This window comes from Erythrolamprus reginae, chromosome 1 (assembly GCF_031021105.1).
Source record: "Erythrolamprus reginae isolate rEryReg1 chromosome 1, rEryReg1.hap1, whole genome shotgun sequence".
Classification (NCBI taxonomy): Eukaryota; Metazoa; Chordata; class Lepidosauria; order Squamata; family Dipsadidae; genus Erythrolamprus; species Erythrolamprus reginae.
The window spans coordinates 420,190,755-420,215,754 of NC_091950.1; the positions used below are offsets into that span (position 1 = coordinate 420,190,755).

General features: G+C 44.7%; 2 protein-coding genes across 2 annotated transcripts in view; both read right to left on the minus strand.

Annotated features, from left to right (window-relative positions):
• The window catches only part of GDPD1 (glycerophosphodiester phosphodiesterase domain containing 1), a 45,397-nt gene extending 38,487 nt beyond the window's left edge, over nt 1–6,910 (minus strand). The window contains exon 1 of the mRNA XM_070731251.1: nt 6,569–6,910. Coding sequence (XP_070587352.1) covers nt 6,569–6,812 — 244 coding nt within the window. The 5' untranslated portion in view covers nt 6,813–6,910. The remainder of the gene's footprint in view (nt 1–6,568) is intronic.
• Nucleotides 6,911–15,542: 8,632 nt separating this feature from the next.
• Nucleotides 15,543–23,711, minus strand: SMG8 (SMG8 nonsense mediated mRNA decay factor). The gene is made up of 4 exons (XM_070735383.1): nt 21,707–23,711; nt 19,602–19,747; nt 17,486–18,361; nt 15,543–16,111 (listed from the first exon to the last, which is right to left on the minus strand). The coding sequence occupies exons 1-4, from the start codon at nt 23,604–23,606 to the stop codon at nt 15,914–15,916; spliced, it is 3,120 nt and encodes a 1,039-aa protein (XP_070591484.1). The 5' UTR covers nt 23,607–23,711; the 3' UTR covers nt 15,543–15,913.
• Nucleotides 23,712–25,000: the final 1,289 nt, after the last annotated feature.

The window sequence follows — 25,000 nt, forward strand, 5'->3', positions numbered from 1 at the left end:
GTAAGCCCATGATTGCTCTCGCAGCTGCATTCTGCAGGATCTGAAGTTTCCGAACACTTTTCAAAGGTAGCCCCATGTAGAGAGCGTTACAGTAGTCGAGCCTCGAGGTGATGAGGGCATGGCATAAATATTGCCATAACAGAATAGAACAACAGAGTTATAAGGGACTTTGGAGGTCTTCTAGTCCAGGAATTGCCAACCTTTCGCACCTTAGGGACCCCTAACTTCATAATTACAAATCCTGCAGACCATTAATGTGTGTGTTTTTTTAAAGAGTTTTTAGTGCAATATAAAAAATGAAAATAATTTTTCTGCAGACCACCAAAATTTTCTATTGGTGACTGCTGTTGTAGTCCAACCCGTTGCTCAACCACTTCAGACAAATGGTTATCCAACATCTTCTTAAAAACTTCCGGTGTTGGAGCATTCACAACTTCTGGAGGCAAGCTGTTCCACGGATTAATTGTTCTAACTGTCAGGATTTTTCTCCTTAGTTCTAAGTTGCTTCTCTCCTTGTTTAGTTTCCACACATTACTTCTTGTCCTGCCCTCAGGGGCTTTGGAGAATAGTTTGACTCTCTCTTCTTTGGGGCAACCCCTGAGATATTGGAAGACTGCTATCATGTCTCCCCTGGTCCTTCTTTTCACAAGGCTTTGATAGATTAGAGACTTCTCTGTGGTGACTCCAACCCTATGGAATCAACTGCCCTCCTATCAGAAAGCTGTTAAGACCTGGCTTTTCAGGCAGGCCTGGAATTAGATTGCCTGTAGCGCATGTATGGTTCTTTTAAGGAAATTATTGTTTTATTATATTACTGATTTTATTGTGTATTCTGATCATATTTTATTATTGTTGTATTTATGGCACTTGTTAGCTGCTCGTGTCTCTGGAATGAGCAGCATATAAATACAATAAACAAATAAATAAATATGGAAAGAAAGAAAGAGAGAGAGAGAAAGAGAGAAAGAAAGAAAGAAAGAAAAAAAGAAAGAAGGAGGTGGTAGCTAAGATAAAGATACACAGAATGAAGAAAGAAAGAAAGAAAGAAAGAAAGAAAGAGGTGATAGCTAAGATAGAGACACACAGAATGAAAAAGGAAAGAAAGGGGAAGGAAGGAAGAGAGAGAGGGAGGGAGGGAAAGAAAGAAAGAGAGAGAGAGAGAGAAAGAAAGAAAGAGGTGGTAGCTAAGATAAAGACACACAGAATGAAAAAGGAAAGAAAGAGGAAGGAAGGGAGGGAGGGAGGGAGGGAAAGAGAAAGAGAGAGAGAAAGAAAGAAAGAAAGAAAGAAAGAGGGAGGGTGGGAAGAAGAAGAGAGAGAAAGAGGAAGGGAGGAGAAAGGAAGGGAGGGAGAGAGAGGTTTCAATAACAGGTCTCAAATGACTCTCCCAAAGTAGCTTGATTGACAAGCTTGAGAGTATGGAAAGAGGAAGAAAAAAAGATGCAAGAAGACGTAAACCAAGGAAGACAATTTTAAAGGAAGATTTTAAAGCACTCCAGTTAAAAACATCACGAAACAGGTCTCTGCATCTGGACAGGTGATGGGAAAGCCAAAAGGCTTCCTGATAAAACAGCTTGAGGGAAAGGGGGAGAAAAGAAGAATTTCGGGAAACGGAGCCTCTTTTAGGGACCACAGGAAGGACAGAGCTAAGGATATGCCACTAAAACAGGTGACAGTCATACTGCAATTACCTGCTGTCAGATGACAGCCATATGCCATTGGCAGATTGACATACATGCCAATCGTTCTGCCTGCTCATTACAATATCAGGTTGTGGCTGTTTGCTTAGGGAGGGGGACTCCGGACAGGAAGAGGAAAGCGGTCATGGCCACCCCTCTTGGGGGGGAGGGGCAGGGACATCGTTTAGGACAGACTTCAAGGTTACAATTGAATTTCAAGAAGAGAGAGACAGTGAGAGAGAGAGAGAAGCAGTAAAGATACATCAACGGAGGGTGGGAGAGGGAGATGATACTGTAGATAGATAGATAGATAGATAGATAGATAGATAGATAGATAGACAGACAGACAGACAGACAGACAGACAGACAGACAGACAGACAGACAGACAGACAGACACACACACACACACACACACACATAGCTGATAGATAGAAAAATAGAAGATAGATGGCAGATGAATAGATAACAAATAATGATAGATACATAGATAGATGAATAAATGAATGGATGGATAGATAGATAGATAGATAGATAGATAGATAGATAGATAGATAGATAGATATGGATGGATGGATGGATGGATGGATGGATGGATGGATGAATAAATATTGATTCATAGATGATAGACAGATAGACAGACAGACAGATTGATGGATAGATGGATGGATGGATACATGCATACATATATAGATGATAGATAGAAAGATATATGATGAGAGAGAGAGAGAGAGAGGAGATAGGTAAATGGTAGATGGATATAGAATAGATAGATGAATAAATATTGATAGATACATAGATGAATGGATGGATGGATATATAGATGAATAAATATTAATACATAGATGATAGATGATAGACAGACAGACAGACAGAAAGATTGATGGATAGATAGATACATAGATAAAAGGATAGATAGTTAGATGAATAAATAAATATTGAAACATATATAGATGATAGATGATAGATAGATAGATAGATAGATAGATAGATAGATAGATAGATACATACATACATACATAGATGAATAGATAATAGATTATTAGATATTGATAGATACATACATAGATGATAGATGGATGGATGAATGGATGGATGGATGGGGTAAATATACATGTGAATGGGGAGAGGAATTGGGGGGTGGGGGAGAAAAAGAACTCCTTTGCCAAAATCACACCTGCTTTTTTAAAGCATCCTATTTATCTGAAAGGAAGACTAAACCATTTTCTCTGCCATCAGAAAACCAACACTGAAAATCCTCCTTTAGTCTGGTTCTCCCCACACCCCCAACACACACACACACACTTTTTTCCTCCTTCCTTCCCCAGCTAGCTAAACCTATAACAAGCAACCTGGAGATGTGCAAAGCAAAGATGTAGGGAGCCATTGCAGAGTTTAGTTCTCTCCTCTCCAGGCAAATAGAGGAAGGGACAAGCTGCTCAATAAGGAGCCCAGCCTTAAGAGCTTGGGAGAGAGGGGAGGGTTAAGTGGTTTGCCCCCCCCCCTCCCCCACAGGGAACACAAAAGCCCTTTCAAGGAGAACAGATGGATAAATATGCCCAAAGACTCACACTCCATCAGTGGCAGCAAGCCTTTTCTCCTATCTCGGCTGGCAGGTACACCAAAAAATGCATCTTTAGCCCTTAATTTTATATATAAAAATATATATTTTTGCTTTTCCTCCACAAATTCTACTTGGGGGGGGGAAGAGGTAAATATTTCTCTGTATTCAGTCCGTCTCCAGCGTAATATTTCTCCACTCAGGCAGACCCATTGGTGATGCTATATTTAGAGCCAACCGCCTTATGGAAACTAGAGATAAACATCCCGATCAATAATGAATGGAACAAAAATAAAACAAAAAGTCTTTTTCTTTTAAAGCAAATAACCCCCCCCCCCCAGACATTGTTTCCCTTTATCCCCAGGTCTCCAAATGTGCAGAGTTTTGCAAAATTCCCTCCTTAATTTCATCTTTAATAATAATAATTAATAATAATTTATTAGATTTGAATGCCGCCCCTCTTCGAAGAACCTTTGCTTCCTCTGATTATCTTTCACTGGAACATAGCACTATATCCATTTTCAACAAGTATTGGTGTCACTTACAAACATTTAATTTGCATTTCAACCTACACCCTTGCTTGGCTGCATGGATTCATCAACAGTACAGGATCACACTACCTACATTCAGATACAGTAGACCTTTTGTTCCTTTGGCTTGGTTTCCCAAACGCAAGCATCTTTTCCTTCCTTCCTTCTTTCCTTTCTACCTGTTTTCCTTCCTCCTTCTCCTGCTCTCTTCTTCCTTCCATCTCTCCCTCTCTTCCTCCATTTTCCACCCTACTGCCTTCTTTCCTCTCCTTCCCTTTCTTTCTTTCCTCCCTCCCTCCATTTTCCTTCTCTCCATTCCTCTCCTGCTCTCTTCTCTCCTTCCACCTCTCCCTGTTTTCCTTCCTTCGGTCTTTCCTTTTCTTCCCTTTGTTTTCCTTCTTCTCTCCCTTCTGCTCTCCTCTCCTTCCTTCTATAGCTTTCCTTCCTGTTCTTCCCTTCCTTCTTTCTTTCCTTCCTCCATATTTTCCTTTTCCCTTCCTCTCCTGTTCTTTTCTTCTTCCGTCTCTCTGCCTTCCTGTTTTTCCTTTCCTTCACTCCTTTCTCCCCTTACCTCCCTCTGTTTTCCTTCCTCTCTCCCCCTCTCTCCCTCCTTCTCCTGCTCTCCTTTCTCCCCCCCCCTCCCTATTTTGTTCCGGCACGTAGTCCCCTCCCATCCACAACACCTAATGTTCGGTATATCAAGGTCATTTTAAAAAATGGGCCTGTAGACCTTGATTGTCATTGCCCCTCATACATCCAGTAATCAAAGCTTTCACCCAGGAAGAGACAATTATCAATGTGATTTCTACCCCTATTGCATTGTGTAGCGTCCTAAGCTAATAATAAAAGCAATCCTAAATAGTTGTGGTATATTTTGGCCACACAAACAATCAACACCCAGTTTGACGTATTTCACTTTGCAAGACAAATCACTTATTTAAGATTCAAAATACTGTTCAATAGACATACTTTTCTCAAAGTCAGTACACTGTATATCATTCCCGCAATAATGCCCATTCACAAATGCATGCAGTGTATTTGTACGTGCTACTAATAAATGCTACATACAGTGTATTAGTACATGCTACTAATAAAACAGATAATTAGAAGTCACATTGGGGGGGGGGGGGAGCATGGAATCTTATTATTTATTATATTCTCTACAGGCACCCAACCAGATAGAAATTATCTCTTCTTGTCCAAATTCTATCCTTCCTCAAAAAATACAGAAAAATCAGAGTCATTGAGGGACTGAGGATAATGAGATAGGCAGCTAAATAAACAGATATTATTCCCCTGTTTACAGATCTCCAGACTTAATAATTTTATTTTTTGCCCCGTGGCGTGTCTCTCTTAATAACCTTCTCTGCAAACATCAAAGCTTTCCTGATTTATATTCTCCTGGGTTCGCTCCTTTGTACAAATGGGGTCTTTCCACCCGCTGAAAAGCTCACATCCTGCCTGCTTGATTCACGCCCCACCTCAAGGCAATGAATATCAAATTATTGTGCCAGCCTTTTAAAACAAAATCCCATCGAAATGCCAAGGTTTTTTTCCAAACACCGTTTTGTTTTGTTTTAAAGGATCTGCTATTTATCTGTCTAATTTATGTGCTGCTTATCTCACTGTCCCCAGAAAGGATCATTTTGATCTAGTGGTGGTGATGGGTCTGTAGAGAAAATGATAAAATACTATGACATCCCATGCCTCTCCCCCCCCCCCAATTTTTTTTTTAAATTATCTGTTTTATAGTAGCATGCATCCAGACACTCTTGAGAAACTATCCAAATTCTGCCCTTTACAAAAAACCGCTACGACCAATCATCCAAATGCTAACCAACTGCGATTTTTTTTAAATGATCCAAATCCTATTTAAAAACAACCGAAATACCAAGAGTATAAATAGATAAAATACATTCATAAACATTTAGCTCTTTAATGGACCAAGCCTTAAAAAAAATTCCTATTTAATACGAATCAGAGGTTCTTTTGGGAGGGACTTGATAGGTGAATTTAATAAAGGGGAGGGGGAAGCCAATTTCAGTCTTAAAAGATCTGGTTGGCTGTGCAATGAACCCACAATAAGTTTATCTATATCTATCTATTCATATACAGTATACACACATAGATGTATGTGCGTGATTTTTTAAAAAAACAAATAAGCCCGAAATAGATCTATAGTAGTCGCCCTTCCTTTTCATTATCAGCAAAAATATGTTATACACACACACACATCTCTCTCTCTTCTATGGTATCTATCAATCTATCATCTATCTATCTACCTACTTATCTATCTATCAATCATCTATCTATCTATCTATATCTATCTATCTATCTATCTATCTCCCTATCTCTCTCTCTATCTCTCTCCCTATCTCTCTCCCTATCTCTCTCCCTCTCTATCTATCTATCTATCTATCTATCTATCTATCTATCTATCTATCTATCTATCTACCTATCTATCTATCTGTTAATAAGTGCACCTTCATTCCTGCCCTGTCTTTTATCCTTTCTATCTCTTCTTTATACTTATGTTATGTTAATACATACTACAATAACTATAATACTATACTTGTTTGACAAATAAATAAATTATATATATGGAGAATCGATATGGCCGCCCACTCATTTGCAGGGGCTCTGAGGGAGCCTAAATCATCCAATCGGATTTTTTTTATACAAAAAAAAGGAGGGGAGGGAATTAAAGCTTGGAAATTCAAGACTGCCCAAATCATATGTAGAGGAGAAGTGGAGAGAAAAAAAACAAGAGGCCCCCCAAAATGAAGGGGGATGCTCTCACCTCCGCGGTGGGAGATGTGCCGGCACCGGAACCGGTGGCGTTTGCGGCGGTGGAGCAAGCCGGGGAATTTCAACAGCAGAGCCGAGGTGAGGAGATAGACGGCCAGCGTGGAGAGGAGGTAGAATGCGGTCGACATGGCCGCGCCGAGACCGACCTCGAAGAGCCAGCAGCGGACAATACAACCGAGCGGCTGGGCTGTCCCGGCCCTTCTGAGCCGGCGACCTGAGAAGACTACAACAACCATGCGGCGGCCCCGCCCACTCCGTCCGCCGCCGCCACCAATGGCGGCGGGGCGGGTGGGAGCGCGAGCGCACCCGCCAAGCCGATTGGCTGGCGAGAGGGACGCTGGGGGTGGGTGGGGGGCTTTGAGAGGCGCCTGAGAAAGAAAGAAGACAGAGAACGAGGGGGGGGGGGCGCGTCACTTAACGGATGACGTCAGAGCGCTTGGCCAAAGCGGAGAGCGGAAGTAACGGTTGCTGAGTGGCGGACGCGATGGGAGATTGCCCCTCCCTCTCGCCATTTAGAAATACTGTACCTCGATACCTTTATGGTCGTTGCTATTGTTGTTGTTGTTATTCATTCCCAGTGAGAAATGGTGGAAACCTGACCCAGGGGACGAGTGCATGAACTCAGAAATAATATTCTGTTATTACTTGCAGAATAGAAGAGAAGAGAATAGGATAGAATAGAGGAGAGAATAGGATAAAAAATAGAATATAAAAGGGAATAGAGGATAAGATAGAGATCAGAATACAGAATAGAGAGGATACAGAGAATAGAGAATAGAACAGAAAAAAGAATAGAGAATAGAATAAGAGAGAATAGAAAATGAAATTGAAAATAGAGAATAGGCTATAGAATAGAGAAAAGAATTTAATAAAATTTAGTAATATTATTAATATTATTATTAATTTTATAATAATTTGCTCTAACAAACAATTTGGATTCAGAAAAAAACTATTCTGCAACCTGCAGCTCCTCCACTGCAAAAATATATGGACAACTCATCTAGATCAAGGGAAATCTATAGATGCAATTTATATCGACTTCTGCAAAGCCTTTGATTCAGTGGTCCACGACAAACTACTCCTAAAACTCAAATCCTATGGCATCTCAGGATCCCTCCACAGCTGGATTACAGCATTCCTGTCAAACAGACAACAAGTGGTCAAAATAGGAAGCACCATATCCACCCCTGTCCCAGTTAAAAGTGGTGTTCCCCAAGGTAGTGTACTGGGACCAACGCTCTTCATTCTCTACATCAATGACCTTTGTGATTATATCACAAGCAACTGTGTCCTCTTCGCCGACGATGTAAAACTCTTCAACACCACCGATAACACAACTACTCTCCAAAAAGACCTGAACTCTTTCCGAGTGGTCTAACACATGGCAACTCCAAATCTCAACTAGCAAATGCTCTGTCCTACACATTGGGAAAAATAATCTGAACTCCAAATACGAATTGAATAATCAAATTATCACAGATAACCCCCACTCACTTAAAGACCTCGGTATACTAATAACAAAACATTTAAGTGCCAAAGCCCACTGCAACAACATAGCCAAGAAGGCTTCAAGAGTTGTAAACCTAATCCTACGTAGCTTCTGCTCTGGCAATCTCACACTACTTACCAGAGCTTACAAAACTTTTGCCAGACCCATCCTCGAATACAGATCATCCGTTTGGAACCCATATCGCATCACAGATATTAACACCCTTGAAAATGTCCAAAGATACTTCACCAGAAGAGCCCTTCACTCCTCCACTCGAAACAGAATACGAGACTAGACTTTCAATCCTGGGCCTAGAAAGCTTAGAACTAAGACGCCTTAAACAAGATCTAAATATTGCCCACAAGATCATATGCTGCAACGTCCTGCCTGTCGGCGACTACTTCAGCTTCAACCACAACAACACAAGAGCACACAACAGATTTAAACTTACTATTAACCGCTCCAAACTTGACTGTAAAAAATATGACTTCAGTAACCGAGTTGTCGAAGCGTGGAACTCATTACCGGCCTACATAGTGTCATCCCCAAACCCCCAACACTTTACCCTTAGTTATCCACAGTTGACCTATCCAGATTCCTAAGAGGTCAGTAAGGGGCGAGTACAAGTGCACTAGAGTGCCTTCCGTCCCGTGTCCTATTGCTCTCCTATATCTCCTATACCTTTCTTCTATTCCTATATCTCTTCTTCTATTCTTTCATTGATATGTTTTATTCCTATATCTTCTATTCTTTCTATGATATATTTTACTATGAGTATCTCCTCTATAACCTTCATCATGTATTTTACTATGTGTATACCCACTAAAACCCTCACTGTGTATTGGACAAAATCAATCAATAGGAGAAAATAGACAATAACCTTCATTGTGTATTATTGTGCATTGGACAAAATAAATAAATAAAATAAAATAAAAATAGGAGAGAATAGAAAATAGAGAATAGGATAGAGAATAGAATAGAATAGAATAGAATAGAATTTTATTGGCCAAGTGTGATTGGACACACAAGAAATTTGTCTTGGTGCATATACTCTCAGTATATATAAAAGAAAATATAAGTTTGTCAAGAATCATAAGGTACAACACTTAAATCATAGTCCGGGGTTGAATTGGTTGTATTCTAAGAAGTTGGATTTGTTGTTTGCAACATCTAATGCTGACTCCAAGCCCTTTAGTCTGATAATAACAGCAGCAGCAGCAGAATAGCAGAGAAAGAAGTGGAGAAGATAACAAAATACAAAGATCTGCCAGAGCGAAGTATGGCAAAAGAAAGCAAAGTTAGTTCCAATAGTCACAGGTACCTTGGGCGCAATCCCCAAACCGAAGCACAACTTGTACGCCATTGACATTGACAAAAATCACCACTAGTCAATTGCAAAAGACAGCACTGCTGGGAACACCTATCCTGCAAGGATAACTTTAATGCCATCAAGTAACAACATCTGGCTCTCCCAAATCCTTGGGAAGCCCTCGAGAAGTGGATAAAAATGCCAAACCCACTAAACATCAGGTTAACTGTAAGGATCCATAATGTTCAGAGATCTCCTCAGCTGTATCCATGCAAAGGCTATTTTATGTATTTTTCTACTATTTTTCTACTACTACTATTACTATTAGTCTTATCATCATTCCTATTATCTGTTCTGCCTGACTGGGCTCAGGCAATGCGTAACAGTCCAAGGAAAAGAAATCAAACACACACGTGCTCTTCTAATCAGCAAACTTGTATTAAACAAACAAAAAGGGTTACTCAAAACAGTCCTTAGTGTCAGGAAACAATGATAGTGCAAGGCTTACTTCAGCCACATACAAAAACACAGGAAAAAGCAAACAAAGACAACCTGGAATGAGCAAAGGCGTTTCAGGAGTCCTTTTGAATCTTTGGAGTAAACAGCAAGTCCCAGAGATTTCACCTCCCACGTGTCTGAAAAAGCTGGGTTGAAAACTCCAAAGGCACGGAACAGAAACTTCAGAGCAGGAACCACAAAATAACACAGATAAACAGCCACAGTTTGCCTTGTGTCTCTGTTCCCCTTTATACCTTTAGCCCTCATTAAGGGAACCGCACCCAGCCCTCAGTATAAGAACCACACCCAACCCAGGTGCTACTCTGATGACTTGTAATAATCCTTCAATTGATCCCTCCTTTGCATCGCTCTTCTGCTACGCATGTTTATGAATTGTTCGGCAGAGGAATCCAAGGATGAAAAACTGTCTGAGGGACTGCATGCCAAATCCCCTGGGCTGTCTGCTGAGTCCTGCGAACCAGTGGCCTCATCCTCCTGGCTGTCTGCCACGTCTTCCTGGCTGTCAGCCAGGCTTTCGCACTCACTTTGTGACACATCTCTCCCATGTGTGAGAGCAACCGCTGGCCCAGGCCCAAACACAACATTACCCATCTCCTCAAACTAATGACTGTATGATTGGAACTTTGTTGCTTGTATCCTTATGATTTATATTACAGTGATACCTTGTCTTACAAACTTAATTGGTTCCGGGACGAGGTTCTTAAGGTGAAAGGTTTGTAAGACGAAACAATGTTTCCCATAGGAATCAATGGAAATGCGATTAATGCGTGCAAGCCCAAAATTCACCCCCTTTTGCCAGCTGAAGCGCGTTTTTGTGCTGCTGGGATTCCCCTGAGGCTCCCCTCCATGCGAAACCCCACCTCTGGACCTCTGTGTTTTTGCAATGCTGCGATTTCACTGAAGTCCCCTCACTGGGAAACCCCACCTCCGGACTTCCATTGCCAGCGAAGTGCCCGTTTTTGCGCTGCTGGGATTCCCCTGCAGCATCACAAAAACACAGAAGTCCAGAGGTGGGGTTTCCCATTTCCCAGCAGCGCAAAAACAGGTGCTTCGCTGGCAACGGAAGTCCGGAGGCGGGGCATCCCAGCGGCGGTGGTGGGTTTGTAAGGTGAAAATAGTTTATAAGAAGAGGCAAAATAATCTTAAACCCCGGGTTTGTATCTCGAAATGTTTGTATGACGAGGCGTTTGTAAGACGAGGTGTCACTGTAATAATTTCCTGATTGTTTATTTGACCCCTATGACAATCATTAAGTGTTGTTCCTCACCTAGTGAGAGAAGGAGAGAAAGGCCATTTTCTATTTCTTGAATTTATTTTATTTATTTATTTATTTATTTATTTTGTCCAATACATAATACACATCGAAGAGAAAGATATGTAATAATATAAGTAAAGAAAAGAATAGAAGAAAAGATATAAAAGTATAGGTGAACATATTTGAATGGAAGAAAAGATAAATGAGATAAGGAGAGACAATTGGACAGTGGACAGAAGGCCCACTGGTGCACTTATGCACGCCCCTTACTGACCTCTAAGGAATCTGGAGAAGTCAATCGTGGATAGTCTAAGGGAAAAATGTTTGGGGTTAGGGGTTGACACTACTGAGTCAGGTAATGAGTTCCACGCTTCGAGATTGGACTTCCATTTGGCTCGGGTGCTGTAGGGTTTCCTGCTCAGGCAGGGGGTTGGACTCGATGACCTAACGGTCCCTTTCAACTCTATTAATAAATAAAATAAATAAAAATAAATAAAAATAAAACTCGATTGCTGAAGTCATATTTTTTACAGTAAAGTTTGGAGCGGTTAATATTAAGTTTGAATCTGTTGCGTGCTCTTGTGTTGTTGCGACTGAAGCTGAAATAGTCATTGACAGGTAGAACGTTACAGCATATGATCTTGTGGGCAATACTTAGATCGTGTTTTAGGCAACGTAGTTCGAAGCTTTCTAGACCTAGGATTGATAGGGTATTTCATAGGGTATTCTGTTTCGAGTGGAGGAGTGAAGGGTTCTTCTGGTGAAGTATCTTTGGACATTTTCAAGGGTGTTGATGTCCGAGATGTGGTATGGGTTCCAGACAGATGAACTGTATTCAAGGATGGGTCTGGCAAAGGTTTTGTAGGCTCTGGTGAGTAGCGTGAGATTGCCAGAGCAGAAGCTGCGTAGGATCAGGTTAACAACTCTAGAAGCCTTTTTGGCGATATTGTTGCAGTGGGCTTTGGCACTTAGATCATTTGATATTAGTATTCCAAGGTCTTTTACTGAGTGGTTCAAAGAGGTTGGGGAATTACTACTGTCTGGGAAGAAGGAGAAAGGTGGGGAAGGGACAATTTCATTGGCAGTTTGAATTAAAACACAGGCCATTCAGATTAGGCTGGGGAGGAACTACTGGCTGAGAAGGAGGAAAAAGGAGGCGAAAAGCCATTTCCAATTGCACTTTAAAATTCAAAGAGGCTATGGGAATAGCTCCTGGAGAGGACTCACCTAGTGAGAGAAGGAGGAGAGGAAGGTAGTGAGTGGCCCATGCACCTAATGGCGCGTGAATCATATAACTATAAACCAAATACAGTGATACCTTGTCTTACGAACTTAATTGGTTCCGGGAGGAGGTTCGTAAGGCGAAAAGTTCGTAAGACGAAACAATGTTTCCCATAGGAAACAATGTAAAACCAATTAAGATCATCCAAGGGCATGGGGTGAGGTATCATCAGTACGCCGATGATACCCAGCTGTACATCTCCACCCCTTGCCCAGTCAACGAAGAAGTGGAAGTGATGTGCTGGTGCCTGGAGTCTGTTGGGGTCTGGATGGTTGTCAACAGACTCAAACTCAACCCTGATAAGACGGAGTGGCTGTGGGTTTTGCCTCCCAAGGACAATTCAATCTGTCCATTCATCACCCTGGGGGGGAAATTATTGGGCGTCCTCCTCGATCCACAGCTCACATCAGAGAAACATCTTTCAGCTGTGGCGAGGGGGGCGTTTGCCCAGGTTCGCCTGGTGCACCAGTTGCAGCCCTACTTGGACCGGGAGTCACTGCTCACAGTCACTCATGCCCTCATCACCTCGAGGTTCAACTACTGTAACGCTCTCTACATGGGGCTACCTTTAAAGACTGTTCGGAAACTTCAGATCGTGCAGAATGCAACTGCAAGAGCAATCATGGGCTTCCCAAGGTATGCCCATGTTACACCAACACTCCGCAGTCTGCATTGGTTGCCGATCAGTTTCCGGTCACAATTCAAAGTGTTGGTTATGACCTATAAAGCCCTTCATGGCATCGGAGCAGATTATCTACGAGACAGCCTTCTACCGCACGAATACCAGCAGCCGGTTAGGTCCCACAGAGTTGGCCTTCTCCAGGTCCCGTCAACTAAACAATGTGGCAGCCCCGACCCTCTGGAACCAGCTCCCTCCAGTGATTAGGATTGCCCCCACCCTCCTTGCCTTTTGTAAACTTCTTAAAACCCACCTCTGCCGTCAGGCATGGGGGAACTAAGACATCTCTCCTTGCCTATGCAGTTTTATGTATGGTATGTTTATATGTGTTGTGATTCAGCCTGAGGCTGCTCAGGGACCAGCTGTGTCTCTGCTGGCTCCATGCCCGGAGGAGGATGACAGCGCAGAGGAGGGGGCTGAACAGTCGGACGTGGGAGAGGAGAGTCAGGAATGGGATGAAGGAGAACAGCATGAGAGCCCCGGGGGGGGGGGGGGGGAGGCTCTCCCCAGCCAGTAGCTTGGAGTCATTAGGTGATGACGCACAAGCTGTCATTGACATGAGACAGAGACGTTCACAGCAACGAAAGGAGCAGTTAAAGAAATATTTTCACCATTGAATTAGAAACAGCTGGGTTTGGGTGTGGTCCTCATCAGCAGCGTTTAAAAGGCAGGCAAGGCCTTGAAGCCATGTGGACTGTTATCAATTGGAGTTGCAGTGACCTGTTTTGATTCTCAGCGTCTCTGATCTTGGCTTGTGGTCTCGCAGTCTGGAAGACTCGTGGGAGGCGTCTGTTTGCTATCTACAGCTTCGTCTTGGCAGCAAGAATCTGGTATTGCTTCATGGACTATTGCCTTCGTGTATATATTTGAAGTTCCAGTGTTTTTCCTGTTTGCAAGGACATTTTCTGTTACCTGTGTTTTCCTTGAATTATATAAACTGCCTTTGCCTTTTACCAGTGTGTCTGGCTGCTCTTTTTGGGTTGGTATTGGCTTCTGGAGTGACCCAGACAGAACAATATGTATGCTTTTTTATATAATGGGGTTTTTAGGCTTTTAATGTAAAATTGTTATTTTAGACTTTAATATTAGATTTGCTATTATATATTATTTTATCACTGCTGTGAGCCACCCCGAGTCTGCAGAGAGGGGCGGCATACAAATCTAATAAATAAATAAATTAATTAATGCGTGCAAGCCACACAAAAAAATTCGCAAAAACGGCACTCTGCTGGGCGCCGCTGCCCGGCTGTCACCTTCTGAAACAGCCGGATGCTTCTCAGCGTTCTCCCGAACCCGAACCTGAAAAGTTCGGCAAAAGTTCAGGTTCAGGAGGCCGCCGAGAAGCGCCACTGCCCATCTGTCCCCTTCCGAAACAGCCGGGGGGCTTCTCATCGTTCTCCCAAATGCCGAACCCGGAAGTTCAGCAAAAGTTCGGGTTCGGCGTTCAGGTTCGGGAGAACGACGAGAAGCGCCACCGCCCGGCTGTCACCTTCGCAGAAGAGCCGCGGAGCTATCAGCCGGTCGGGAGGCTCAAACGGAGGTGGGGAATCCCAATAGGGAATTCCAGGGGTGTCATATCCCTCCCTCTCAGCTTTCAACAACTGCAAGAGGGCTCCACACCCATTTGCACCACTCAAGGTGACCATGAGGACAGAGATAAACCTCCAAGTGGCCTCAATGACTCTCTAAGTATGCAAACAACCAGCTGTCTGCAAGGAATATAAATCCTTCCATTCCCCACCATCCAGTCAGAGCTGAAGAAGCTCCTTGGATGAGAAGCGAAATGTCTTCAGAAAACAGCACCAAACCAGGAAGTCCAGTTGTCCCTTGAAAAAAGACCTGGATGACTGATAAACTCCACAGACATTGAATACCAGTGTTTCTCAGCTTATGGCAACTTGAGGACTAACAATAACAACAACAACAGAGTTGGAAGGGACCTTGGAGGTCTTCTAGTCCAACCCCCTGCTTAGGCAGGAAACCCTATACGACTTCAGACAGATGGTTATCCAACATCTGCTTAAAAACTTCCAGTGTTGGGGCATTCACAACTTCTGGAGGCAAACTGTTCCACTGGTCAACCGTTCTGACTATCAGGAAATTTCTCCTTAGATCTAAGTTGCTTCTCTCCTTGTTTAGTTTCCACCCATTGCTTCTTGTTCTACCCTCAGGTGCTTTGGAGAATAGCCTGACTCCCTCTTCTTTGTGGCAACCTCTGAGATATTGGAAGGCTGCTATCCTGTCTCCCCTGGTCCTTCTTTTCATTAAACTAGCCAGGCCCAGTTCCTGCCACCGTTCTTCATATGTTTTAGCTTCCAGTCCCCTAATCATATTTTGTTGATCTTCTCTGAACTTTTTCTAGTTGGACTTGTAGACTTCCAACTTCCAGAATTCCCCATCCGTCAAGTTTGGCTTTGAAATAAAGTGGAACAGTTATGATGAACAATGGAGAAACAAATGTTTTATTATTATAATTTTTTTCTTCCTTCATTACGATCAACAGAGTTTGGCAAGCCACAACTTCGCTGTACTGCTGACATACCCACGATTACAAAATCTCGACTTGGCACTTAACACATCATGTCAATAGTGAAACACTTTCCGCCCTGTATGGTGGCACTGCCCAATTAAACCAGTGATTGCTGGAAGCACACCAGCTAAATGCAATCAAAATCCATCATTTCAGTTCCAGCTGGGTGAAGAGGCAAGGAATTATTACACAATTTTTTTAAAAAATAAAATAATAATAATAATAATAATAATAGTAAACCCCAAAATTGCAGAACCAGTCCAGATCGTCAAGTCTACTGTATAACAGCCTTTAGGATCCCTCGAAGAACCTTGTAATTCATCAACTGCTGGTTCTCCTTCGGTGGGAAGCACGCCCCACGTTCCGTCACATAGGCATAAGGAAAGCGAAGGACCCATAGTCCATCGGGGGGCAGAGTTATCTCTTGCTTCTCTGGGTAAAATACAGGGCAAGGAGGCGGCCCTGGCTGTACCTGAAGGAGAGAGGAAAGAAGCAAATTTCATTTTCGGTTTTGCAGAAAGCACATTAAATATTTTTTTTTAAATTGCTTTGTCACTACGTATGGTATTATTATTATTTTATTATTATTATTATTTATTAGACTTGTATGCTGCCCCTCTCCGAAGACTCGGAGCGGCTCACAACAAATACAAAGCACAAATCTAATATTAAAAACAATTATAAAAACCCATTACAAAAAAACAGTCATACCATCCAATTAAATAAAAAATAAAAAGAAACAGCTAAGGGTCAGTTATGTCTCCCAAGCCTGGTGGCACATTAGAGAAACATCTTTCGGCTGTGGCGAGGGGGGCGTTTGCCCAGGTTTGCCTGGTGCACCAGTTGCAACCCTATTTGGACCGGGAGTCACTGCTCACAATCACTCATGCCCTCATCACCTCGAGGTTCGACTACTGTAATGCTCTCTACATGGGGCTACCTTTGAAAAGTGTTTGGAAACTTCAGATCGTGCAGAATGCAGCTGCGAGAGCAATCAAGGGCTTCTCCAAATATGCCCATGTCACACCAACACTCCGCAGTCTGCATTGGTTGCCGATCAGTTTCCGGTCACAATTCAAACTGTTGGTTTTGACCTATAAAGCCCTTCATGGCATCGGACCAGAATATCTCCGGGACCGCCTTCTGCTGCACGAATCCCAGCGACCGATTAGGTCCCACAGAGTCGGCCTTCTCCGGGTCCTGTTGACTAAACAATGTCGTTTGGGGAAAAACCTTCTCTGTGACGGCCCCGGCCCTCTGGAACCAACTCCCCCCGGAGATTAGAATTGCCCCCACCCTCCTTGCCTTTCATAAACTCCTTAAAACCCACCTCTGATGTCAGGCATGGGGGAATTGAGACATCTCCCCCGTGCCTATACAGTTTATGCATGGTATGTTTGTGTGTATGTTTTTGCTTCTTAATAAGGGTTTTTTTAGTGACTTTTACATTATTAGATTCGTTGTATATTGTTTTATTGTTGTTGTGAGCTGCCCCGAGTCTGCGGAGAGGGGCGGCATACAAATCTAATAAATAATAATTATAATAAATATAATTTTTTTAAAGAAAGGTTTGCCAACACTGGTCTAGTGTGTAATTAATATAAATATAGTGACTTTAGTGCTAATGTAATGCAAATATCTGTATATAATATTAATTTCATTTTCTTTGATTTTCTACTATCATGTTTTCTTTCTTTAAAAGTGGAACATTAGTAAAAATATTTTAAAAGAAAAGCAAAAAAATTTGTATTAAATTAAATTAGATTAGATTAAAAATGATAGAAAGATAAAGAATGGATTTAGAACCCACTCAATGCTCAATAGTACTACATGCCCCTCCTCTCACCTGGGGGGTGAGTATTATCTGGAGGGGAGCATCAGGGACCACCACAAAGAGTCGGATCAACTGAGCGTAGTGCGGCTTAAGTCCCCTGCCTGGGTTGGATGATAGGATGTAAAGGGGCATGTCGGAATTGAGCGCTTTGACGGCTGATTCCTTAGGTCCTCCGCCCATCACTTTCATGATCTTCTCTGGCCCCGAACACATGAACCGTCGGCCTCGGGCATCTTCGTATTCGTAACCCACAAAAGCTCGAGCCACGTCGTCCCGCCGCCTTCCACGGCCCATGACCACCGCGCTCCGTTTTCCCGGAATCGCCTTATTTGGGGCCGGCCACGAGTTGGTATCCAGGTCACCCTCTTCATCCGTCCTCGTCCGGATGACAATGTCCCAGGGCATCAAGTAGTTGGTGCCCAGAATGAAGCCCTGCTGATCCAAGCCGGCGTGGAAATTGTAGGCTTTGGCGGGTCCGAGCTTCACCAGAGACCAGCTGGAGAAGGTGGGGAGAAGGCCTTTGGGGCAATTGGAGTGAAGCATCCCGGGTAGATATTCCACTGTGGAAGGCTGGCGATCTACCAAGCTCGCTCTCTTTTCCCCTTTCGCTTCGGATGCTCCGCCGTGAGCTTCTGTGTTGTTGCCGCCACCTTGTGGATCCGCGGGGTAGGTCCCCAAGCTATCTGTGGATTGATCCAAACTGAGGGCTAAGCTGAGGCTGGTGCTCTCCCCCTGGGTTTGGGGCTCCTTCTCCTTCAGTTTCTCAGCTTCCCCTTCGGGGGGGCTAGGGGAAGCCTCGTTCTTGGCCGGGGCCGGATCCGGCGTACTGGGCTGAAACACAGGGAAGTTGATATGCTCCAACTTCCCGCAACATTTCTCTTCCAGCAGCTGTTAACGGGAAAGAAAAGAGAGTGGTAGCATGAAGGATGAAGTTCAAAGGACCTAGAATTATTATTATTTATTTATTTTTCAAATTTATAGGTCAACCCTCTCCTGACGGATTCAGGGAAGCGTACAACAATAGCCGCCCTGAGTCTTCGGAGAGGGGTGGCATACAAATCTAATAAATTATTATTATTAAATTATTATTACTGTTTTTATTTTACGTATTTATCTTTATGTTGTAAGCGGCCCTGAGTCTTGGAAGAAAGGTGGCCTAGAAATAAAATAATAATAATAATAATAATAATAATAATAATAATAATAATAATAAAAACAACAACAACAATAAGTATTTCGGTATTTATTAGACTTCTATGCTGCCCTTCTTGAAGCGACTTGTAAATGCAAACAATATATGTGAGAAATCTAATTATTTTAAAAAGACATATACAAAATTAATAAAAATCTAAAACCCCTTATGCAGTCATCCACATTCATCCAATTCAATCATTCATATCAGCCGGGGACAATCTTGTGGCTCACAGCCCCCATGCCCGCCAGCCCTAACCAGGAGCTAACGATGTTCCCAGCTCTTACTGGTTTGCAAGCTCTTTCAATGTTACTCTCTGCAAAGAATGTTTTCCAAGCCCTAAGTCTTTGCAGGGTTTTTTCTTTTTTTAAAAAAAATAAATTTTATTGAGTTATATACAAATTAAAAAACACAGAAACAGAACGGTGTGTTGTTAATTTGTGAATACAATTGTAGAATGTCTGTTATAAGACGATACAACATATAATCCCATCCCACCCCAGGGTTTTTTCATTGCTCTAACTTGCTCTGAATAAGTTTCTTTCCAGCCCTAACCAGGAGCTAACAATGTTCCCAGCTCTTACTGGCTTGCAAGCTTTTTCATTGTTACTCTCTGCAAAGAATGTTTTCCAACCTTAAGTCTTTTGCAAGGTTTTTTCCATTGCTCTACTTGCTTAGACTGTTTTTTTCCAGGTGCTAATAATATTCCCAGCTCTCACAAGCTCTTTCATTGTTACTCTCTCCGAATAAAGTTTTTTTAAAAGCCCTAACCAGGGGATAAAATAATGTGCTAAGACTGCTAGGCAAATGAATACCAGGTAAGCTCCCTATTTTCCTCCCCCAAAACTAAGGTGCGTTTTACACTCGGAAAAGTACGGTACTTTAGATTTCAAAACTGATATATGGCTCTCTATTTCCTAGAAACCAAGGGATTACCTGATAGAAATCATAATTTGCAGCTTTGATGTCAAAGGGATCCTCCCGGGGGGCTTGTTTTCTCCCGCAGTTGCAGGCACCGGTAGATCGAGCTCGGCTGTTATGATATAAGACGGGTGGATTCCGATCCGGTTCTGTTTTATCCCCTACACAGAAAATGGCAGAAAGAGTAAAAAATGCATCAGATTCATTCTTTTGCAACAGTTTATTTATCTATCTATCTATCTATCTATCTCTCTCTCTCTATCTCTCTCTCTCTCTCTCTCTCTCTCTCTCTCTCTATCTATCTATCTATCTATCTATCTATCTATCTATCTATCGATTGTTAGAGTTGGAAGGGACCATGCGGGTCATTAAGTCCAACCCCCTGCCTAAGCAGGAACCATATAGCATCCCAGCCAAATGGCAGTTCAATCTTCTCTTAAAAATGTCCAGAGTGTTGGAGTTCACAACGTCTGCTGGTAGGTTGTTTCACTGGTTGATCGCTCTGACCGTCAGGAAGTTCTTCCTTATTTCCAGGTTGAATCTCTCCTTGGTCAGCTTCCAGCCGTTGTTCCTCGTCCGGCCCTCCGGTGCCCTGGAGAATAAAGTGATCCCCTCCTCTCTGTGGCAACCCCTCGTATACTTGTAGACTGCTATCATGTCCGCTCTGGCCCTCCTTTTCTCTAGGCTATCCATGCCCAGTTCCCTCAGTCTCTCTTCGTAAGTCTTGGTTTCTAGACCCCTGATCATTTTGGTTGCTCTTTTCTGCACCTTCTCCAGTTTCAGTGTCTCTTTTGAAGTGTGGTGACCAGAACTGAACACAGTACTCCAGGTGTGGTCTGACCAGGACGTAGTAGAGTGTATTAAGACTTCCCTGGTCTTGGAGTGTATTCCCCTGTTGATGCAGCTTAGGATTGTAGGATTAGGATTTGGCTGGATGTTTTTTGCTTCTTCGTCCGAACAATGAAATGTTATCCTATTTTCCGTGGTCAGGGGATGTACCCTTTTCCAGACAAAATCCCATCAAACTTTAATTTTTCAGCAGCCAAAAAAGCTACAACGGTGTGATATTTCAGCTTCTAATGAAATTGGTGGTTTACTAACCCAGTCCATAAAACAAAGAGAATTTCCTGGATACGATCAGCCCTTTTGGCACTTTACAGAATTTCTCTCACTACATCACTATGGCTCAGATGGTTGATCACATTATGATTCCTGAATATTAGATTACTGGAGCCAGTTTGGTCTACTGGTTTGGGCACTAGGCTAAGAAGCCAGGAGACTGGGAGCTCTAGTCCTGGTTTAGGCACAAAAGCCATCCGGGTGACATTGGGCCAATCACCAGGAGACTGGGAATTCTAGTCCTGCCTTAGGCACAAAAGATGGCTGGGTGACATTGGGCCAATCATCAGGATATTGGGAATTCTAGTCCTGCCTTAGGCACAAAAGACAGCTGGGTGACATTGGGCCAATCACCAGGATATTGGGAATTGTAGTCCTGCCTTAGGCACAAAAGACGACTGGGTGACATTGGGCCAACCACCAGGAGACTGGGAATTCTAGTCCTGCCTTAGGCACAAAAGACAGCTGGGTGACATTGGGCCAATCACCGGGATATTGGGAATTGTAGTCCTGCCTTAGGCACAAAAGACGACTGGGTGACATTGGGCCAACCACCAGGAGACTGGGAATTCTAGTCCTGCCTTAGGCACAAAAGACAGCTGGGTGACATTGGGCCAATCACCGGGATATTGGGAATTGTAGTCTTGCCTTAGGCACAAAAGACGGCTGGGTGACATTGGGCCAATCACCAAGATATTGGGAGTTCTAGTCCTGCCTTAGGCAGAAAAACCAGCTGGGTGACATTGAGCCAATCACCAGACGATTGGGAGTTCTAGTCCTGCAAAAACCAGTGAGTGGCATTGGGCTATTCACGAATTCTCCAAACTACTCAAAATATCTGCTCCCGGTTTTCCAGAACTAGTCAGAACCTGCCGAAACCCACCTCTGTTGTATACATGCATAGATGCAGAACCGAGAGAGAGAGAGAGGACCACAAAGTGTTCCTCTGAAGTTTCCAAGCTCCTTGGCTGTTTCTCTACTTCCGAAGTCCCCGAACTCACCTGATTTGGGCAGCAAGTGGAACTTGTGCATGCAATGTTGGTCCGTCAGGCTCCGCTCCTCGCACAGCTGGTGCCCGTTGCTCCAAAACTTGTAGCAGTCCTCGTGCAACTGCAGGGCGTACTTGTGGAAAGCCGGCCCCCGGGCATGCTGGCTGTAGACCCTCAGGGCCTGAGCCAGCTGGCTCTTGTGGATGGTCATGGTGTAGTTGTGGGGCAGGTTGGACTGGTAGGCGCTGTGAGCCATGGGCAGGGCCTTCTGGCAACGGTTCTCGGAGAACTTGGTGTCGATGTCCAAGTAGCCCTCCAGGACTTTGATGCTGCCCATGATCTTGGAGGTCAGCTCTCCCCCGGGGGACGATTCGTTCTCCTTCCCTTCAATCGCCACCTCGTAGAGCTTCAGGGCCGTGGCGACCCACTTCTGGTAGGTGGGCAGCTCGAAGTGGGACGGCTGGGGGTTCCTCCCCACGCTGTCGTCGAAGCCTTTTTTGCAAAGGACCAACTCCACGTGCTGGAACAAGAACTCCTTCAAGGTGCAGTCCACCAACTGCCCCGAGCTCGAACCGCTGCTCCCGCCGGCGCCGGTGCTGCTTTCGGCGTGGAACGACAGCTGCTGTCGGCCGTGGCGCATCATTTGGTACCGCCGCGGCCCCGATAATCCCGGGCCCAGCGATGCGTCGGCCTCCCTCGCCGTGCAGTTGCTTTTCAGCTGCTCCAGCAAGACGGCGATGGGGTCCTCGCCTTCCTGCGCCCCGCCCGCCACGATGTAAACAAACGCTTGGTTGGCCGGCACAGTGAAGAGGCAATTGATGCTCTGGTTGGTCAACACCCGACTCTTGCGGAAGATGCGGTAGATCTGGTCTTCCAAGGCGTGCTGGAGCCGGCGTTTGGGCGAGTGCTTCTTTGGCGGCGGCTTCTCCAACACGCCCCCCATTTCTTGGCCCCGTCCCGGTGGAGGCTCGACTTTCAAGGCCCGGTTGAGTTGGAAGAGGAAGAGCAAGCGAGGCGGGCAAGGCCGGCAGAAGAGCTTCCAGTCTTTGCCCACGGGGCAGTCCTTGATGGCGGCTTTGAGGGTGGGCAGGACTTTTTGGCGCAAGCCGTCCAGCGCCCGGAAAACCCGGTCGTAGGTGATGTCGAAGGAAGAGGTGGGGTGCACCATGAGCAGGATGTGGCAGACGGAGAAAAGGTAGAGCAGGTTGAGGCAGTGCATCTTCTCCTGGTGCTTCCAGAACTCGTGGGCTTCGGCGTGGGGCAACGAGGAGCCCGCTTGGCCGGACGCCACCGCCCGGGCAGAGCCCCCCATGGCTTCCAAGTCCTTGCAAGCTTGCAAGAGCTGGTGGCTGTCGCTGATGGCTGTGAGTACCAGGTAGAGCACCTTGCTGTCCTGGCTGTAGTAAGCCTGCAAGTGGTTGTAATCTCCCTGGCAAGGGCTGCAGGAGGAGGAGGAGGAGGAAGAAGAGGAGGAGGAAGAGGAGGAGGAAGGCCGAGGGGGGCAATCAGCCACGGGATCCGGGCTTGCAGCCCCGACGGAAGCTCCATGGATCCCCCCACCGCCGCCGCCGCCGCCCTCCCGCTGGAAGAGAGGGAAGACCTGCCGGTCGCAGACCGTGTTGACCAGCGCCGCCTTCTCCGAGCCCAGCTGCAGCGCCGTCTTGCCGAAGATGCCCACCACGCAGACCTCCTCCTCTTCCGCCGGGGTTGCAACCCCGGGGCTGGCGCCGCCCGCGGTAGACGAGGCCGCCGACGGGGCGGTGGGAGAAGCGGCAGCAGGAGCAGCAGCAGCAGCGGCGGCGGTGGAAGTAGCAGCAGCAGCGGCGGCGGCGGCGGCCGCCGTAGCGGTAGCCCCGGCTAAAAGCAGCTCGTGCAAGCCCACCGGGCCCTGCGCGGTCGCGCCGCCCACCATCCCTCCTCCCGGCCGGGCGCCCCTCGCGCCCCGCTGTCGGCAGTAGCAGCTTGCAGCCGCACCCGGGAGAGGAGTCAGGGCGCAGGCGCGGGGAGAACATCCGCGGCGACGGCAGCCAATCCGAGCTCGTTTTTTCGGACAGGAATCGGATACTCGGCGTTCTAAGGCGGTAGATGAACGAAAAGGGAAGAGAGGGCAAGAGGGACTTCCGGGGCCTGAGTTGAGGATCGCCTCGCGTTCTAGGGACGACAGATGGAAGAAATGAAAGAGCGGTAAAAGGGAGATGGCCAGAACAGACTTCCGGGCCGCCTTGAAGATTAAGCTTTTGTTTAGCCCGATGCAGCTGGTCCTCGACTTACGACCGCAGTTGAATCAGAATACAATTGACTTGAGATATGGATGAATGTGACTGAATGGTTTTTAAGACATGGGGTTTTTTTTAGTATTGCTTAAACTGAATTTTAATATGTCTAATGGGTTTTAAATTTGGATTGGTTTAGTTTTTAACTTCAGTTTCTAATGTGCTGTGTGTATGTATTTATTTTTTTATGTTGTAAGACGCCCTGGGTCTACGGAGAAGGGTGGCCTAGAAAAAGAAAGAAAGAAGGAAGGAACGGCTTTGGAGATCTTCTAGTCCAGTGTTTCCCAACCTTGGCAACTTGAAGATATTTGGACTTCAATTCCCAGAATTCCCCAGCCAGTGAATGCTGGCTGGGGAATTCTGGGAGTCAAAGTCCAGATATCTCCAAGTTGACAAGGTTGGGAAACACTGTTCTAGTCCACCCACCTGCTCAAATGGGAGACTTATACCAACTGGCTGTCCAGTCTGCTCAAATGGGAGACTTATACCAACTGGCTGTCCAGTCTCTTCTTAAAAACCTCCAGTGATGAAGCACCCATGATTTCTGGTGGCAAGTAGTTCATAGAAACATAGAAGACTGATGGCAGAAAAAGACCTCATGGTCCATCTAGTCTGCCCTTATACTATTTTCTCTATTTTATCTTAGGATGGATCTATGTTTATCCCAGGCTTGTTTAAATTCAGTTACTGTGGATTTACCAACCACGTCTGCTGGAAGTTTGTTCCAAGGATCTACTACTCTTTCAGTAAAATAATATTATGTCATGTTGCTTTTCATCTTTCCCCCAACTAACCTCAGGTTGTGCCCCCTTGTTCTTGTGTTCACTTTCCTATTAAAAACACTTCCCTCCTGGACCTTATTTAACCCTTTAACATATTTAAATGTTTCGATCATGTCCCCCCTTTTCCTTCTGTTCTCCAGACTATACAGATTGAGTTCATGAAGTCTTTCCTGATACGTTTTATGCTTAAGACCTTCCACCATTCTTGTAGCCCGTCTTTGGATCCGTTCAATTTTGTTAATCTCTTTTTG

Bases quoted from the DNA above. Each gene is read 5' to 3' on its own strand.
- SMG8 (XM_070735383.1), bottom strand. From the start codon at position 23,606: ATGGTGGGCGGCGCGACCGCGCAGGGCCCGGTGGGCTTGCACGAGCTG. The intron at 18,362-19,601 runs GTAATCCCTTGG...TCCCGTTAACAG, and splicing joins CAAATTATGATTTCTATCAG to CTGCTGGAAGAGAAATGTTG. The intron at 16,112-17,485 runs GTGAGAGGAGGG...TCTCTCCTTCAG, and splicing joins AGATAATACTCACCCCCCAG to GTACAGCCAGGGCCGCCTCC.